General features: G+C 49.6%; 1 protein-coding gene across 1 annotated transcript; it reads left to right on the forward strand.

Moving 5' to 3' along the window:
- Window positions 1-458: 458 nt before the first annotated feature.
- ahr1b (aryl hydrocarbon receptor 1b) lies at window positions 459-18,335 on the forward strand. The gene is made up of 12 exons (XM_069675116.1): window positions 459-509; window positions 2,534-2,721; window positions 7,196-7,311; window positions 9,335-9,424; window positions 10,538-10,664; window positions 11,151-11,287; window positions 12,576-12,781; window positions 12,877-12,986; window positions 14,776-14,917; window positions 14,991-15,309; window positions 15,367-16,410; window positions 18,177-18,335. The coding sequence occupies exons 1-12, from the start codon at window positions 469-471 to the stop codon at window positions 18,333-18,335; spliced, it is 2,679 nt and encodes an 892-aa protein (XP_069531217.1). The 5' UTR covers window positions 459-468.
- Window positions 18,336-18,457: the final 122 nt, after the last annotated feature.

Raw genomic sequence — 18,457 nt, forward strand, 5'->3', positions numbered from 1 at the left:
ACTTTTCAACATTACAAATCTAACGTTTTGGGGGAGAACTTTGTCCTCAGGATGTTCGTTTTGACCAGGTGTTTTTATTTGAGTGCCATGGACGGGATAACCGGAGCGATCGTAACATTACTCCCATGATGTGCCGGTAATACTTCTACAGGGAGCTTCAATGCGTCTGTTTTAGTGCGAGTTCATACAGTTAAATTATATACATATAGTGATGGTGACTGTTTTATCTCATTTCATATCCCTGAATGACTATTGTTAACCAGTTTAAACCAGACGTTACGGTTCAGGGTGTTGTAACGTTAAAGCAGAGTCCGGTGTGTCCGTTAATAACATCACATGCTGCTGATCCTGGGAGGAGAAGTGCTGCTGGTTTCTGCAGGACAGCTTCTACTGGAGTCCGCTGTCCGGAGCTGGTACAAGTTTATGGATTTCCTCCACATTCACTGAGAATAAATCAATGATAACAACATGTATGCTGGACGGAAAAGAAGAAAACCAGCGCAGAAGGGGTAAGTCATGGGAGACTGTGGTTAATAACATTATTTAATCCGTTATTAAGTGTTTTTATCAATTACAGGATGGTCTTTCAACATATGTTACTGTATCTAGTCAATCAATTCAGAGATACTGAAAAACATCATGTTTTATTTTTCAAGTCTCACTGCCCAGCGTTCAGGTAGAGAGTGTATATATTTTAATGCTTAATCAAAAAGGTGTACATTAGAAATTAGGGATGCACGATATTGGATTTTTTGCTGAAAACATACCGATATATTAGGCGCATGTTTTTTTCCACCTAATTGCAGAGAACATCCAGTCTCCCCTGTAGTTGATATCATGCCTGCTCTTGTTGTAGTGGCCCGCTGGCAGATGCAGAAATAACAATATGAGAAAACTACTTAAACTTAGGTTATGTACAAAATGCCATATTTATTTGTATGTAACATTTTCTTTCAAATAAAACTAATATTCGTAAAGCTTTTGTAGGGAATCATGGAGCATTTGGGCAGAATTAAAGAGATGTTTTATCGAAAATATCAGCAGAAAAATGGCCAGTGCCCAGAAGTCATTTTCAAGCCATAATCTGTAGATACCGACAACGTGCAGATACTATCGTGCATCCCTATTAGAAATTAAACATGGCTCAGTTTTAAAGTAAGAGCTTGTCAGATACTTAATGTTAAATCTGCAGTAGATAAGACGGAGAAGAGAGCGGACTTTGCTTCAAAATTTGAAAGATCACAACCTCCAGGTCCCTCCCTCTGTCTCTCTGGTGCTCAGTCCTGCCTTTAAAGCCCTCCCCGCAGAGGAGGCTGTCATGCGCGCACAGGCTAGTAACCACTGCAACTGAAGAAGCCAGATATACAATGGCGGACACACCGGTAAAACCGTGACATGACAACAACCGCAGCTGTGGTACTACACCACCACTGTACCGTTTTTACTGTGAACGGTAATCTACAGCTAATTCTAATTGGCAAAACCAGCAGCTCTTAGTTTGCTAACAGAGACTGTGGAAAACAACAGAGCCGACTAAGCAGTGACACACTGATGTTGTGAACATTTAGCCGTGAGAGCACAGGCACACAGAACTATCAGGAGAAAGTCTGAAACGGAAACACTGCCTGGGCACTTCAGAGATATTTTCAGCCACACCGCCATGAAACAACACAGCAGCAGCAGCGGGAACAAGCTAACAAACAAGCTAACGTTAGCCCGACTGCAACACCAAGGCCTTTTTTAAAAACAAATACAGCAGAAATGAAGCTGGGGTAATTACCTGTCAAGCAGAACTGTCTCAGCATCACTTTATAATCCTTTCAGGTCCCGTAGCTCTCTCCACCCTGGAAATGCCGCTCCGATGTTTACTCTCGGTTCATTTCAGTCTCGGTCCAACTCTTTCTTTTAAGCTTGCTTCTCCTCATTTCTCTCCTTCGGTTTTACGGTCCTGTAGTGTAAGCCGTAGTTAGCAATGGAGGGATGGGCAGTTTTTTATTCCCGGTGGTTGTTTTTTAAGCCTTTGTGAACACAAACCGGCTGCGCACACTAAATAAATTGAGCTCGACCGTGTGAGCATGCGCAGAGGAGAGGCGCTGCGAAGCGTGTGATTGACAGCAGCCTGAGAGACTGCTCGGCTCTGATTGGTTGTTGTGTTTCGGGAGGGTTTAGGAGCAGTGGGAGGAGCCAGAGGAACATGATTATCTCTCTCATGTACTACTGCATGTTTAAAGTCACAGTTTGAGCAAATGTGACAAAAAGTTAGTTTTAATAATGTTACCTTCTACAGCTTTAAGGCTAATAATAATAATTATAATATTGGCACGCTAATACTGGTATCTAGGTCCGGCTCAAATCAAACAAAAAACAAAACAATGAAATATCAGTGGAAACACTTGTGTAATCTTTTTCAAATACAATAACTTTTCCAGTCAGGTTTTCCATCCTGGGATCTAAGGATGAGTTCATCGCCTGAAAAGCATTTGCCGATTTAGATTTAAGATTAATCATCACTTCCCAAACACTTTCCACCCAGGCTCAAACCGACCCCAGCTGAAGGCGCCAAGTCCAACCCGTCCAAACGCCACCGGGACCGCTTGAACTCTGAGCTGGACCGACTCGCCAGCCTGCTGCCGTTCCCCGAAGATGTCATCTCCAGCCTGGACAAGCTGTCCATCCTGAGGCTCAGCGTCAGCTTCCTCCGCACCAAGAGCTTCTTCTCAGGTACCAAACACAACACTATAACGACTTATGACGATGTTATTGTTAGTAAAACACTTACAACAGCATCACCGATGGTTTAAATGTCTGAATGGCGTCTCCAAACAGTTGCTCGCCTCTTCTTCTTCCCCACTCAGCCTCCTGAAATATTCTGAAAATAGGTTTTTCACACTTCACACAGAACCCACGGTCACAGGCACAAACAGGCAGGGGTGGAAGGTTTCAAGTAGAAAAGAGAGGAGGAGTTTCTGGAGGCCACAAAAGAGTGCGAGACTGTGAAATGTATCAGGTGTGAGAATGGATTTGAAAAGCCAGATTCAGGTCCGTAAAGATGACGGTAAAGAGGAGGCTAACACAGGTAGACAGCGATGTGTCAGCTGGTCTTGTCTCCCTCATATAAAGGACTACAGATGGCTTTTTAATGGCTATAAATAAACTCTAATAGAGCTTGATGCTCTCTGAGGCTGCAGCACGGAGGCTGAGGGTGGCGGTGAAGGTGAGGTGTGGGGTGTTTCGCGGTCATGACTGTTGCGTCTGGACTGTCTGTGATTCAGGCTCTGTTTAAGAAGTGCCAAAGTGCAGAGGATTGGCTTTGTCAAGGAGTAAGCAGGCTTAGAGGCGCAGCAGATGGATTTTGGGATGGCCGTGTGTGTGTGTGTTTGTGTTTGGCAGACTCTAATGTGTTCACAGACAAGCTGTTAAAGAAGGCAGACTGTAAGTCCGTCCAACAACAACAAACAGACTCACCGAACGTGTCGAATCTCTGAATCCAGCATGTGCAGTTCAGTGGAAAGCAGGAGGCTTACATCAACATTTTAAAGGATTCATCAACAGTGTGACACGTGTTATTCATGCTACAACACAACTATGAAACAATATGCATCTCAAAGCTGCGTCTGAAACTATTAGTCACACTATTCTCACAGTGGCTCACTAATATCCTGCACGTAATAGAACTTCAGCTCAGCTCGATTCAATGTTTTCTTTCTGTTTTTGTAGATGATCTCCTCCTTTCACTGAACTCACTGTTCACCAGTTAAACCCTGTGAGAGTGTCCAACACTTAACCTCTGATTAAAACCGCTCCAGACCTCTGCGTCACATGCTGACCCCGCAGACACAGCAGACGCATCTCCATCAAAGTGCGCGAACCGTGTTCGACCCCCTCTCATCCTAACATCTTAATGCATTGTAGGTCAGCTCCTCTCGCCCGTGGCCATGAGTCGACCCCTGTCCCAAAGCCTCAGCCACACAGTAATGTAGGTCTGAAGAGACCGCTGCTTTACAGCGAGAGAAGGAGAGAGAGGAGGTGGGAGGAGGAGATGAAAGCCTCGGAGAATAAAAACACGGCGGGATAATCCACTCACGGCCGCTTTACAGAACGTTTGAAGAAGGACGGGGGGAGACGGGAGCCCACTGTTCAACTTTTGACTCCTGCAACCTCAGAGAAACCCTGTTTTCAGTTTTATACATGCTTTTAACACGCGTCTGTTCTTTGCAGGAGTTTGACATTATTCAAGTCTCAAGCATGTGGAAGAATTATGTTTAGGTACGGTTACACAAAGACACACAAACTCCTGTGTTGTTGTTGCGTAAGTCTGATGCAGACGACGGGCTGCTGAGCTGAAGCCCTACTCGATATCAAGACTTATTTTACACACAATAAAATACTAAATTCGATATATAAAGGCACAGCTCAGAGAGGATCTGGTAGGGCCCTCGATACCACCCTGATGCTTGGGTACCGATTGTTCTCAAAACTCTCTCAGATTAACCAACTCAAAGTTCTCTAACTTCAACATGACTTTCTGTCTCTGTCAATCATTCTTCCCCCTCGTGAAGCAGCAAACGCAGGAGAAGAAAACGCCTCATACGTTTCTGTGCAGGTGATTGTTTCCACGTGTGCGCCTCGGCTGCACCACACACACTTTAAACTGTATTCACTGAGTACATGTGCTCTAAATCGTACGTTATTTTGTGTGATCTCTGGTGGTCCTCTCTTCAGTGTAGTGACACAGTGGTCATACTGGTGTGTTTCCAGTGTGTGTGTCCACATCTGTCTCCAGCCATCTGCCAAGTGCTCAGAGCAGATTAGTGCTTCCTTATGTAACACAACAGCATTGTGTTTGACATAATTTCCCACCTCTCTCGCAGGCTGCTTGCTCACAAAACTCCGGTATGAAAACAAGACTTTAAGGTCCCTTGATGGGAGCTTCTTTGCAGTAAATATTGAAATATATCGTTTAAATCCTTCATGAATATTTAATGCAAACCTCCTTAAGCCCAACACCCACAGGCACGTCGTCGTTGCAGCTCGTCCTCTCTGTTGTTGTTGTTGTCATTTGGGAGATGCTCATCCAGCCGGCCAGTGCTGCACCCGGTTGAACCTTTGAAAGATTTATTTCGGTCACAAACCTTGTAGGTTGGTGGTGGTGGTGGTGGTGGTGGCGGTGGGGGATGAGATCCTAGATTAGACGGGTCATTGTTTGTGTCGTCGTCCCTGCAGAGCGCCCCGCACTGCACACGAGACTTTGTAATCTGCGGCTGCTGCAGGTTCACTCGCTCGTCTCTGTGTTTGGTTCAGACGTGTTTTTAGACGTTTGAACGTCTGCAGAAAGATTCTGCTGCAAACGAAGCTTCTGTTTCTCATCTGTCGTCTCAGACGCACATCACACTCATATTATGCAACTTTAACTTGAGGACAAAGTCTGCGTGCTTCTTCCACCGCTGCATAAATGTGACAATTTGCTGCTGCTCTCTGTTTATTGTTGATTTTGCAAACATTTTCCACATTGGGATAAATCAATATTCAGCTCTGTTTCTTGCCGTCCTCAAACCTGAAGCTTCCTTCATGTTTATGCTTCAGCGTCCGTCAAGTGATTCAGAGGCCTGAAGAGCGTCTGTTGTGATGTTTTTATCGGCTGTTGGTGTCCTCGTCGCCCTCCGTTGTGCCAACAGATGTCTCCTCCTCCTCCTCCTCCTCCTCCTCCTCCTCCTCCTCCTCCTCCTCCTCCTCCCGGTCGCCCTCGGGGTGTTTTTTCTTGCTAAAGGCTCCCGTTCATGACGTCAGGGCGCAAAATACCCGCTCCACCCCTCGGAGCTCTTAATTATTGATCGTCGACATGCTTTTCCTGCTCGCTCTCTCGCCCTTGTGAGCTTCCACTACACTGAACTCTGTCACCAACAGTGCTGCTTAGCGACGCTTTATTTTTATGTGAGGAGACGTGTTTTGAGTTCAGGTCACAAACGACAGCGCGGTCGTGTTAAAGGCTCGATGTTCGTGTCTGATTACTACAAATGAGACATCGTTTGACACCTTCTGACCAACAGTTTGCTCCTCTCACAGCGTCTATTTCTTTCCTCTGCTCCAAATGATTCATGAGAAAAAGTAACATCTACATATTCCCAGTAACTTCAGCTGCTGCAGGCGTTCATCAGAGGGTCATAAGGTCAATCGCCGCTGTGTTAACTCGACCTATTTATTTATAAATGATCCAGATTATGACTTGAACTGTGACTTGGTGCTGGATCCATGTCACAGACTGTGGTTAGTTCCTGTCCCGTGCCATTAACTCTGAGGCTGCTCCACACAAAGACTCCATTAATGATGATAAAGAGATAGCGCGGAGCTTTATTGATCCCTGGGTGGAATGTGGGTCGCGATCAGAAGGAGCCGTTTGTGTCCGTCGACCCCTCGGCCTCCGTATTGTCTGCAGCGCTCACACACTTCCTCTTCCATTAACGTCTCTCTGCTGCTGCTTCAGAGAGGCTCTTTGTTTCCTCAGTCAGACTTCATGCACAGGGTCACAGGCACAGTTGTTTTGTCTCAGGGGTCAGAGGTCACAGAGACGCCTCTCTGGGGTGTTTTGTCTGCCATAATGTACAGGAAATGTTTCGGTCACAATAACGGTCGGTAAACTTTGATCACGATTGTTTTTATGAAGTGAAACAGAAAACACTCCCTCCCTTTTCTCGCCGTCTTTTAAGGTGTTACTCCCTCCGCCTTGTGGCCTGACGTCCCCTCTCCGTCCGTCTCTGTGAAGGTGTGACTCCCTCAGGCTTAACCCTGTCTCAGGTCAAGCCACAGTCTTTGCTGCAGAATGCATCTGCAGAGAACAGAAGAAAGATGCCGGAGGTTTTCCAGGGCCCGTTGGAGAAGCGGATAGCGTCCTCCAAAGGCACAGAGCCATATAGCATTTTGTTCCTAACGTAGTGGCATCAGCTCCCCGTGATAGCATGATCGGACTGAGGGTGAAAGTCAGCGAACTGGCCCTTTAAAGGAGAAGCTTAGTATGCTTATAGGGAGCAGGTTTCAACATCATTTTAATACGCTAGCTCAGCAGACGATCAGCCCTCTGAATATGTAACAGCGGATACATGACATGACATGAAGCTCGCGCTGTAACCGCTAACTGTTCTTTGTGTTTGACCAACAGTCTAAAAACTCGTCCCCTCTCTCTCTCTCTCTTTCTCGACAGTGGCTCTGAAGAACCAGCTGTCCAACGGCATCAACAAGAGCAGCGATCACAGCGATGACAGCAGAACGTCAGGACCTGCGGACGGCCGCGTACCTGAGGGGGAACTGCTGCTGCAGGTTTGCGAGCAGCGAGGCACCATGTTGCTGTCAGAGTCTATTTAGTTCTTCTGATCTGTTGTGTTTGCTGCTCAATCACGAGGCTGCCGCTGCACAAGTGACCGTGGGAAGAGATGAGAGTCAGCTCGACCAGGCAGATCATTTCACACTTTGTAAACACGAGGGTTTGATCAGTCTCCTTCATCAATCAGCTGAAGCCTCGTGATGGAGGAGAGGCGGAGAGGCACAGCAGGAGCAGAGGAGAAGGGGTTTGTTTCCTCAGACTGACGGCAGACTTGTAATCAAAAGTCCACATATTGCGGAGGAGGGGGCGGGCTGTGAAGGAGGCACAGGTGTTTCTCTGGCCTTAATCGATTGGTCGATACGTGTATTGATCCCAGAGGAGTAAATGGGTCACTGCAGCAGCGACGAATCGAGGATGTGTCGGTGTGGAGGGCAGCAGCTTCCTGCCTTCAGCTGCTCTCTTCCATTACAGACATCGGCCCATGAATTATACAGAGCCAGTGAATGCATCTATTATTGAAGGGAGGGGGGTTCGGATGAAGTGTGTGTGTGTGTGTGTGTGTGTGTGTGTGTGTGTGTGTTCGGGCAAATCGGCTGAAAGCACTTGAAATATTTTCGATGTTTTCACAGTTTATCGCTCTTCATGTCTTTACATCGCTCACAGAAACACTCAAATCGATGAAGCGACGAGTTTCTGTGTGCGATAAAAAGGAGCGTTAATATAAATGTGTTTTTACGCTGTTGATTTTATCCTCGGACTGAGACGAGAAGAAGAAGACGACCTCCGCTCTTCTGAAACAAACACGAGCAGCTGATCAGAGTCAAAATATTTCTTTGTTGGAAACGCTTCTTCTCTCAGACACAGAGAGGTTTCCTGTGTTTCCCGTCAGTGTTTGCTATCATTGGGTTGTCATCTGACAGAGACAACAAACATTACTGTACACACACACACACACACACACACACACACTCTGTCTCAGGAGAGAGAGAGGTCGACTGAACACAGCGAGGGAGGGAGGGAGGGAGGGCTGTGTTTTGTGCAGACAGATGAACACTACAGTAAATATTTATACACAGTGCCCGTATGTCGCTCCACTCTGCACTCTGTGTGTGTGCTCGTGTGTGTGTCAGGTTCACGTGTGTGTGTGTTACACAGCGTTGGGGCGTGGTCACATCGTGCAGGTTGCAGCTTTCGGTGCGATTTAGGCTTTAATATTAAATTCAAAGCTGATCCGGTCACGGATGAGTAACGCTCGCTGCTGTTTCCTTCTTAAATAATGGTTACCATGGTAAACATGGCTCTCTCTCCAGTGAAGTTTCTGGTGTCAGACAGAAGCAATCAATCCAATATTAACCGCACGCTGCAGAACAATCAATAAAGATTATATTTAAAGAGTTTTGCGTATTTGGACTCCCATATTGCCGCTATCGTAGCTCCGTCCTCCAAAGTGTGAATTATTCAGCCGCTGAGAGGAGCCGGCTTGTTCTCCGGCCGGTGGTTATGCATTTTTGACATCACGTAATGAATGTTGAAAGAGGTTTCAAAAGGACATGGAAAGTTTTGACCCAGCAGCAGCGATACGACTCTCAGAAACCCCTCCGAGCCCACATGTGGGATTGAGGAACGAGGAGTGTACTCCTGTGAAGCTCCTCATCCTCTTCATCAGGGAGGTGAGGGTGGGCGCTGGCAGGATGCCCATGTGACTCTTTGCAGTGTCGGAACAAAGTGTCATCACCTCCTCGCCGAGCCCCGAGGCTCCAGGAGGAGCGGTGATGGAAGTGTTAGTCATACAGTAGTGACCTCCTTCTCCTCCCTCCTCCACCTCCTCACCATGGCTCCTCTTTGTGCAGACGTCCCCTCGTCTTCCCCTCTTTCTACCCCGAGGGTCTCGTCCCTGTTTTTCTTTGTCTGAAATCCAGCCTCCTCTTTCGTCCTCCTTTTAAAGATAATTTCTGCAGCAAAGACACATCATCCCAACAAAACAACAATAATAATCTGTCATGTGTTTCCTCTCTGCAGGCCCTGAACGGCTTCGTCCTGGTGGTGACAGCCGAGGGAGTCATCTTCTTCTGCTCTCACACCATCCAGGATTACCTCGGCTTCCATCAGGTAACACCTCCATAGATTTTAAGTGCAATTCTCCAACAATAAAACACTTTTGTTATCGTTCATCTTACTTGCAGAACGTCGTATTATTTCTTAAATGTTTGGGTGCAAGTATTTTATTGTCTCACTGCAAGAGGAGTGAGGCTGAACATGTTAGGAATCAGGATGAATGATCTTTTAGCTTTAGCAGCAAGTGAACGCATCGCTCCGATCGCCCCGAGGATCGAAACAAACACACATATGGAGCGAGAGGTTTAATCCAAAGTGCCGCTGCCTCCGGTCTAATCTCAGTTTGGTAAATGTGATTATCAAATTAACCAAAGTACATGTCCACACAGACATCTGCATGACAGACACACTGCATGCATCTTTCACTCACTCAGTCCAAGCCTGGTCAGGGTGCAAACATCACCTCTCCACCCCGCTCCCCCCGACCACCTGCGGCACGTCACAGCTGATTTACCAAACACGTCCGACTCGGTGGTGAAGCTGCTGTCATCGCTCACGAGACGTGTTTGGACACAACAAACCAACGTGCGTCAAAAAGCTGTCGTAGCACCTTTATAGTAGGACACGGCGGAGGAATGAGACGGGACGACACAGAGGAGTGAAAGGACGTCATCTGTTTGGCCACGCTGAATGTTTGACTCTCGTGCTAAGCTAAAGTAAACCCCACTCCTGTACCCTCTGGAATGTTTGTTAGCGTAGCTGCCTGAGCCTAGCTTAGCACAACCATTCACCTTCAAGTTAACAGCCTCTTCAGTGCGCTGTTAATGAGTACTTCACGTAACACCTCTGCCTGTCCACATTCCTCTTTGGTGACCAGAGTTTGACCCTCACAGGAGGGCTGGCTCCACGCTGGTCCTCAGCCAGGTCACGCTGGGTCTGGCCCACAGATATCAGGGTCACAGCAGGTCTTTGGCTCAGTTTCAACTATTTGAGCAAATGATCAGCGACACTTGATTTCTTTTGGCTGCACTTCAAGGCAAACGGAATCAAACGCACCCCAGAAAGTCTACCTGAGCTGGTGTCGTCTCATGTTCAGGCTCACAGTTCATTCATGTTGATTTACCAAGCGGTGTGTTTACGGAGGATGATTGTGTGTTTTCCTGTCAGACCGATGTGACGCACCAGAGTGTGTTTGAGCTGATCCACACTGAAGACCAGCAGGAGTTCAGGAGCAACCTGCACTGGGCCCTCAACCCCCCGGCCAGCCTGGAGCGCCCCGCAGATCCCTCAGCAGGTCAGTGGAGGGAGTTCGTTGTGTTGCTGAACTGAAAAAAGAAACACATGATGAAGGCGTTCGATCCCTGTAGGTGGACACTGCACTGATAAATCCGTGGTTCAGATTAAAAGCCTTGTTGACAGTTGTGTTTGCCCTCCTGGATCTGACCCGAGGTCAGGTAGGAGGCGAGAGGAGGTGACCTTTAACGGAAGCCTCCTGAGATCTGCTCTAAATGTTACAGCACACACACACACACACACACACTGCACCACGGAGGACACAGCAGCAACGAAAACAAACACACACAGTTGCTTTCATCAGCACACACACACTCCGGCTGTACATACAAACACACACACTCTTGTCATGTTGCATTAGGGAAGGGTCAGCGGGTGATGAGACGCACAAACAGATCAAGGTCAAGGTGAACTCGTATCTCGCTCATATTTATTTGTGTTAACCGTCAGAATAAAATCTAACTGTGATTATGTTTCACGTCCTCAGATGGCGAGTCGGTGTCGACCTCCTCCCGCCTGGTGAGCTACAACCCCGACCAGCTCCCTCCTGAGAACTCCTCCTTCCTGGAGAGAGGCTTCGTCTGCCGCTTCCGCTGTCTGTTGGACAACTCCTCCGGCTTCCTGGTGAGACTGTTCAGTCCGACTTAACTCATCCAGGAAGGGCAGCTCTCAAAGAGGAAAGAAAAATACTCTCTCCCAGTCAGACAAACTGGTCAAACTCGGGTCCGTCGGTGCTGCTGGCAGTATGGCGTGCCACCTCAGAGTCCCTCAGGGATCAGAAGCCACCAGTTACTCCTGTAATCCGCCTTAAGAGAGCCTCGGGGTCGTGGGGAAAAGGGCCTTAATCCTCCCAGCACCCAGAGGAGGCGAGAGCTGAGGGAGAACTTGCTTAGTCAGGGTTGGTAGCTCCCGAGCGGCCGCTGCTACTCCCACTAAGACAATTAGCTGCATAAGGAGGGAAAACACGCTGAGGTTCAGTAGCGGCGCAAATCCCTAATACCTGCTGGGAAAACGGGAAGAGTCTCCCATGAGCAAAGCACCTCAGGGGCTATTCCTACTGAAGGGAACGTGCCAGCTCTTTTAGGTTTCAGCCTCTTATTTTGGGGGGTTTTAAGACCCTCCAGAAGGGCTGGTGGTGGGCTTCGAACCCATCCTCCCTCCCAGTGTGTTTGCGTGCGCAGTAAGCCAGGTCTCCGCTTCTGTCTACTGGTCGCTATGGCTTTGTTTTAGTAATCCCTCCTGCTATTCAGGGCTAGATTCCTGACATCACGGCTGCAGGCTCTTAAACCCACCAAGGTCAATTAACCAGAGCTAACGGAGGAGGTGGGGGTCCTCACACGAGGCGGGAGAGGGGGTGAGAGGAGGACGGCAGACAGGAGAAAGTGTTTTCGGGCTTTTACAAGGTTGTAAAAACCTCCCTGTTGGAGGCTGCTGACTGCTCACTCTGTCTGAAAGGAAAGTCGTGGCCTCGTCTCGACGGGAGACGATTTCTTGCCCATCCAGACGTTTTCCCGTTTCGGGAAAGTTTGTCTTGCTGGTGACGCACGAGGAAATCAATCGCCTCAGTCTGCCTGAATCCATCAAGTCTTTTGTTATTAGTTACAAGCACAAAATCACAGAGGCTGAAGGATTCAAGCACACGAGCTGCTGCAGCATTAAAGACTGATTAGTGAGCTCGACTCCTCAGTCGCTTAAACACTGTTTGAGTCATGTGACCAGAGGGAGAGAAGCTGGAGGGTTTCCAGTAAGAGACACCAGTGGACCCGAGTGTGTGCAGCCGGCTGAAGTGTGATTACTGACTCAGCAGGGTAAATAAGACTGATGGTGTTCGACAGGGAGCGAAGACACAGCTGCTGCGGAGGACACAAAGCTTCCTCTCTGTTCATGTGATCTTCATGTGCTGTCCTCTCAGGCGCTGAACATCCAGGGCCGACTCAAGTTCCTCCACGGTCAGAGCCGCCAGCAATGCGACAGCGAGGGGAGCACCCCGCCTCAGCTCGCCCTGTTCGCCATCGCCACGCCCCTGCAGCCTCCGGCCATCCTGGAGATCAGGACCAGGAACATGATCTTCAGGACCAAACACAAGCTGGACTTCACGCCCATGGCCTGCGACGCAAAGTACACGCTAAAGCCTCACACCGGCATCAGGACGTTTTATTCCTTCGTGTTGTTTCGTGTGCGGCTCATTGTGTTTGTGTTCACCTTGTTTTCAGGGGTAAAATCGTTCTGGGCTACACGGAGGCGGAGCTGAGAGTGCGGGGGTCCGGTTACCAGTTCATCCACGCCGCTGACATGCTGTACTGCGCCGAAAACCACGTCAGAAGTAAGTCGCAGCTGCTCGCAGTCAGGACATCACAGCTAGTGGAGCACAACTGAGACTGGACGGCTGGAAGGAAAACATTGATAGGGAGGGTTTGAATAAGCACCAAGGGGCTGATGGGAAAAGCTGCAAGGCTGTGACGGCTCTACTGCGGCTTTTCAAAGTCCCCATCGCGCTCTGTGTCCGTTTTTATTGGGTTTATTGATGAATTCACAAGTCAGATTTCTTAATGAATTCACAACAGTTTAAATTCTTTGTCACATGATGTGGCTGATTGACTGACAGGCCCTTCAGCTTCAGGTTCTCGGGATGTGGCGCATTTAAAGACGCTCCAGAAATGACACCGCTCTTCAGAGTTTATGAGCTTATACGGTAAGTTGTTGCGTTTTGCCACGAGGAGGAAGGCAGGGTCGTAACTGGCGATCATCTTCACAAAACTACAAGATCCAACCTGCACTTTTTGCATAATGTTGGCCTCAGAGGGAGACCATCACACCGCACACAAACTTAGGCAGCTGCAGCGTGTCCTCAGAGTGAATATAAACCGTCCCTCGTGTCGAGCGGCTCGTCGTTACATTCGGATGCATCGAACGAGCAAACAATCGCTCTGTGATGGAGGAAATCTCCGCGCGAGAGTCAAGTGTCCTACTTAGCTCGTGTACCGGATGACCCGGTTAGTCGTAACCATGGCGCCCACAACGCACTGCTACCACACACACACACTAACACACACAGACACATACTGTATGTATGTAGTCATGCATACAGAAGCGAAAATACATGCATATGTATTTGGAAACACACACACACACACGTACATGTTCAGCACGCTTTGATGCACGCACAGATGGGAGGGCAGGTTTACATACAGCAACAGAATCTGTGTGATAAACACACGATGTGTTCTAAACAGGGAGGTCATGTGAAGGTGTGACCCTCGAACAAAAGAGACGTTTACTCCTGTGATCGCTCAGAGGCCACAGCTCTCTGCTCGTCGTCGGCTTCTCTGCTCGTTGTCGGCTTCTCTGCTCGTCGTCAGCTCTCTGCTCGTCGTCGGCTTCTCTGCTCGTCGTCAGCTCTCTGCTCGTCGTCGGCTTCTCTGCTCGTCGCCGGCTTCTCTGCTCATGGCGCCGTTTCAGTTTCGGGGGCTGTGAAGCAAAGTCACAGGTCAGAGCATCTCTGAGCGTCTCTGTTTGGACGGGCGGCAGAGTTTGTCCACAGACATAAATATTGCAGTTTCTTTTAAAGGTCAGCATCTTGTGGCTTTTACTGCTAAAAATACGCAGCCATGACTGTGAAAGTCTCTGCAGCAGAAACTCTTTTCAATAATGTACCCCCGACCAAAAAAAGCAGACATAAAGAGGTACTCGGGAGGGCTGCAGCTCTTTCAGGTGAATCCCGTCTTCTTCCTGGTTGTACGGCTGCTACGTTTCACCCGACACATAAACATTTATCCATCCCCCTTTCCCATCGCTTTGCACCCGAGACTGTGATGATTGTTTAAAAACCAGACGGCGCAGAAACACGACCTGCGCCACTGTTACTCACGCTGACAGGCACGACGCCGAGCCGCAGAGATGAGGGATAGGTGGAGGTGTGCGTGCGTGTACGAGTGTGTGCAAACAGGACTCGTAACATGTAGCCAAAGTGAACATCAGCATGCAGCCTCCATCACAGCGGGCAGCATGCCCGGCTGAGCAAATGCAGTGTGAGTGTGTGCACACTGCGGGGCGTGCAGAGCGTAAACAGCAGTGACACGGAGCCTCCAACGTCTTGTCTGATGTGATTCCAGTGATAAAGACGGGCGAGAGCGGCCTCACCGTCTTCAGGCTGCTCACCAAGGACAACAGATGGAAGTGGGTCCAGGCCAACGCCAGGCTGGTCTACAAGAACGGCAAGCCGGACTACATCATCGCCACCCAGAGGCCTTTGGTGTAAGTGCATGACGACTCCAGTTTTCAGTTTGAGCTGATGTATGTGTTAATTAATTCCCTTTTACTTTCACAGGGATGAGGAGGGAGGGGAACACCTGAGGAAGCGATCGATGCACCTTCCCTTCACCTTCGCCACCGGAGAGGCAATGCTCTATCAAACCGGTTATCCGCTGCACGGCTTCCCTGACTCCTCCCAGGGCAAAACTAAAGGCAGCAAGTCCAAGAAGGGCAAACTGGACAAGAGCTCCTCGGACGACCTGGACCCAAAGTCCTTGTTGGGGGCGTTAATGAGCCAGGATGAGTCCGTGTACGTCTGCCAGCCGGACACGCAGCCTAAGATGTCCTTCCACAGCAGCCTTTTCAGCGAGCAGCAAGAGGACGGCAACGGTCTCGCTGGTTTGTTAAACGGAGACGGCTGGGGCGTTGTTTCGAACGGGGAGAGATGTCAGAACAAACCCTCGAGTTTTGACCCTCTGCTGGCCACGTTGGACTCTCTGTCCCTGGAAGGCGAGGAGACATGCTCCAACAGTGAGCTCTTCAGCGCCCTGGAGAACCTGGGCCTGAACGCTGAAGACCTGGAGCTCCTGCTGCTGGATGAAAGGATGATCCAGGTGGAGCTGGACCCCAACCACATCCCAACACTTAATGACCTCCTCACCAACAAAGAGATCCTCTCCTACATCCATGACTCCCTGGAAAATGGAGCAGAGGCGGAGCTACAAGGAGACACAACCCCGGACTCAGCCCACAGCGCCACCCAGCAACCGCAGGCCGGCCTCACACCTGCCGCCCCTCCTGCTCCTCCCATCACGCAGCTGTCGCAGCAGATGCAGCAGCACATCAGTGCAGGAGAGCAGCTTCAGTCTGCCCCCCAGCCAGAACCAGTGGACTCCGGGATACTGACTGGGATACCTAATGGTCACTGGGTGGCAACGACAGAAAACCACCCAAACAAACACACCCATCATCACTCACATCCTGCGCTCAAAGCCTCACAGCTGAACGGGGAACACAAACACCTTCCCGACTCGAGTCATCCGTGGCAGCTTCAGCAGCACCGGCACTCGGTCCAGCTCCCGTCCCACCAGCAGGGAAGCAGTCAGAGCGCTTCGCTGACCGGTTACCAGAATCATCTCGGACCGAACGGATCCTACATCCCAAACGGACACTCAGCCTTTGCAGCCAACGTGGAGGTCAGCCACACCGGTTACAACATGTCCCACACACACCGTTCAGGCGGCGCCGTGCTGAACGGTGTCACCACACCAGACTTTGGCCACTACCAGGCGGCCCCCACGCAGCTGCAGCTGCAGGCTCACCAGAAGCAGCAGCAGATGTTGCAGCAGACGTCCTGTTTGCCCCAGTGTCCCAGTCAGAGCTCTGCACTGGAGTTAGAGCAGCTACTGGGTCTGTCCCAGCCGCAGCACGGCCTGCCGTCATTAGAGGCCTACGGCATGTTCAACAACGCCGCTCAAGACTCCGCCCACAGCAAGGTAAGAGACGCAGGAGGGGGAGGGGACGTACGGTTAAAACTCAACATGAGGTGATGAACTGTTTACATGATGCTCTGCCTGTGCACGAGGAGGTGAGGGATGCTTTCCCTTCCCTCATCCTGAAAACAAATCCCACTCACACCTTCCGTCTTCTTCCCTCTCCATCTTCACTCGAGTGAAGCTGCCAGCTCTCCTCAGTCGTGTTTGGTCTGGGTGTCAGACTCGGGCCGACTATCGAGGCCCGAAGTCTGTGTTGCCCCTCAAATATCGGCGAACACCAACAAACCGAGCGCCGCAGAATCTACAACCCTTCAACTGCTCCGCTGTTCTCTTTCGCTGTCAGGAAAATGGATTTCTTCCGAGTCAGCACACAGAGGCCGCGGGCTGGCACGGAGCTCAGTGTAAACTGTGATGATGCGAGCGGACATGCCATGTAAATAAGACGAGGGGAGATGGGTCAGAGCGGCGCGGCCCGAGAATAGAGTCCACTCGAGTGTGGTGAAGTCTGTGAGCAGTTTTATGATCCACAGAAAATTAATCTGCAACTATTCTGATGATGAGTTCATCATTTTCAATCAACATGACTCAGGTTGCTTAATGAGAGGGGGAGCAGCAATCCGTCTTTAAAGTCCAACAAAGAACGTTTCCAGTAATGACAGCGCACAGAGGGCTGGGGAATGTCCCCCTAAAAACGCTAATCACGTAGAGCACAAAGAGGCTCGTAGCGGGAGCAGAAATTCCCATCGTAAAACATAACGAGGTAACGAGGCCGAGGTGAAGTTAGAGGCAGGATTTAAGTCTGCATTCTTACAAACAAGCAGCTGTTAAAAAGAATAACCCCTGATTCTCCTCCACGTATCTCGGCCTCGCTGCATCGCCGGCGTTCAGAGTGAAAAACAAACCAACAAAGGAAATGTAGTGAAATCTGAGAGGAACGAGCAAAGAGGCAGCGGTGAGAAAGAGCACAGTAATGAATAGAACAAGGTCGGGACGGGCTCAGAGATGGCCGACCCCGGCAGGCATCCATTCATCCCCGCCCCATTCAGCTTCCACTGTTATTCTTCAGGGTCAGTGACTGTCGCTGAAAGAAAAATACTGGCAGGCTGCTCAGCCGAGCATGAGCGCTGCTGACCTACAATTTGACTGTCATCATTACCTAATGCTGTGAACGCGGGGCGGAGGGGGAGGCACAGAGAGAGACTATTCTCAGCTCGTAGGGCCTGCGAACAAAGTAAACATCTTTGTGATGCTGCCATGAAACAGGAGGGCAGGGCAGGAAAGGGTGACGTATTTAGCATGCTATGCTAATCTCGCAAACCTCAAACAGACCTTGTTTGCTGCTTCTTCTCTTCTCCGCCCTCACAGTGCGAGCTCGTCGACCTAATCTGTTTCGACCCACTGAAGGGGATTACACTCTGTGTGATGTAAGTCGTCACAACAGCCACATGCTGTACATTCCTCTCCTCTTCTCTCCGGTGTCTCTTCCTCTTCTGTCCATCCCGTCCTCCATCACTCGTCCTCCTCACATCGCTGCATCCTGCTGACCTGACCTGCTTCATGTGATGTAGGTCAACAGTGACTGCATCACGACTGTACACAGAGTGTCTGTGACTGTTGTTGCATCTGTTGCGTTACTACTCTCCACCATGATTCTCTGGGAATCTACCGGTTAATATTTCCTGTCGAGAAGTTTGGATCTTTTTGAATTAAACGTTTGTAACACAAGATAGACGTAAACTTTACGCCTGTGTGTTTTTGTGTTTCAGTTGGAGAACGGTTGCCTCCTCAGTGCCACCAACGCAGCATACATCCGGACGTGTCTGATGCCCAATGGGAATGGAGTGGCGCCCAGCGACATCCCCGTCTCCCGCCCAGACGGCCTCCCCGCTCTGCAGGACCCCCAGAAATCTGGATTTTTCCTCTGAAAGGACGACGGCTGCGTTTTTAGAGAAGGTTGACCGGAGAAGGAGAAGATAACAGGAAGTAGACATGAACACACCTCTCTATTTCCAGACAGACTTGATATCAGGATCCCTCAGCCTCCTGC

This window comes from Semicossyphus pulcher, unplaced genomic scaffold (genome assembly GCF_022749685.1).
Source record: "Semicossyphus pulcher isolate SPU_LCO1_2020_fin unplaced genomic scaffold, fSemPul1.0.p SCAF_24, whole genome shotgun sequence".
Taxonomy (NCBI): Eukaryota; Metazoa; Chordata; class Actinopteri; order Labriformes; family Labridae; genus Semicossyphus; species Semicossyphus pulcher.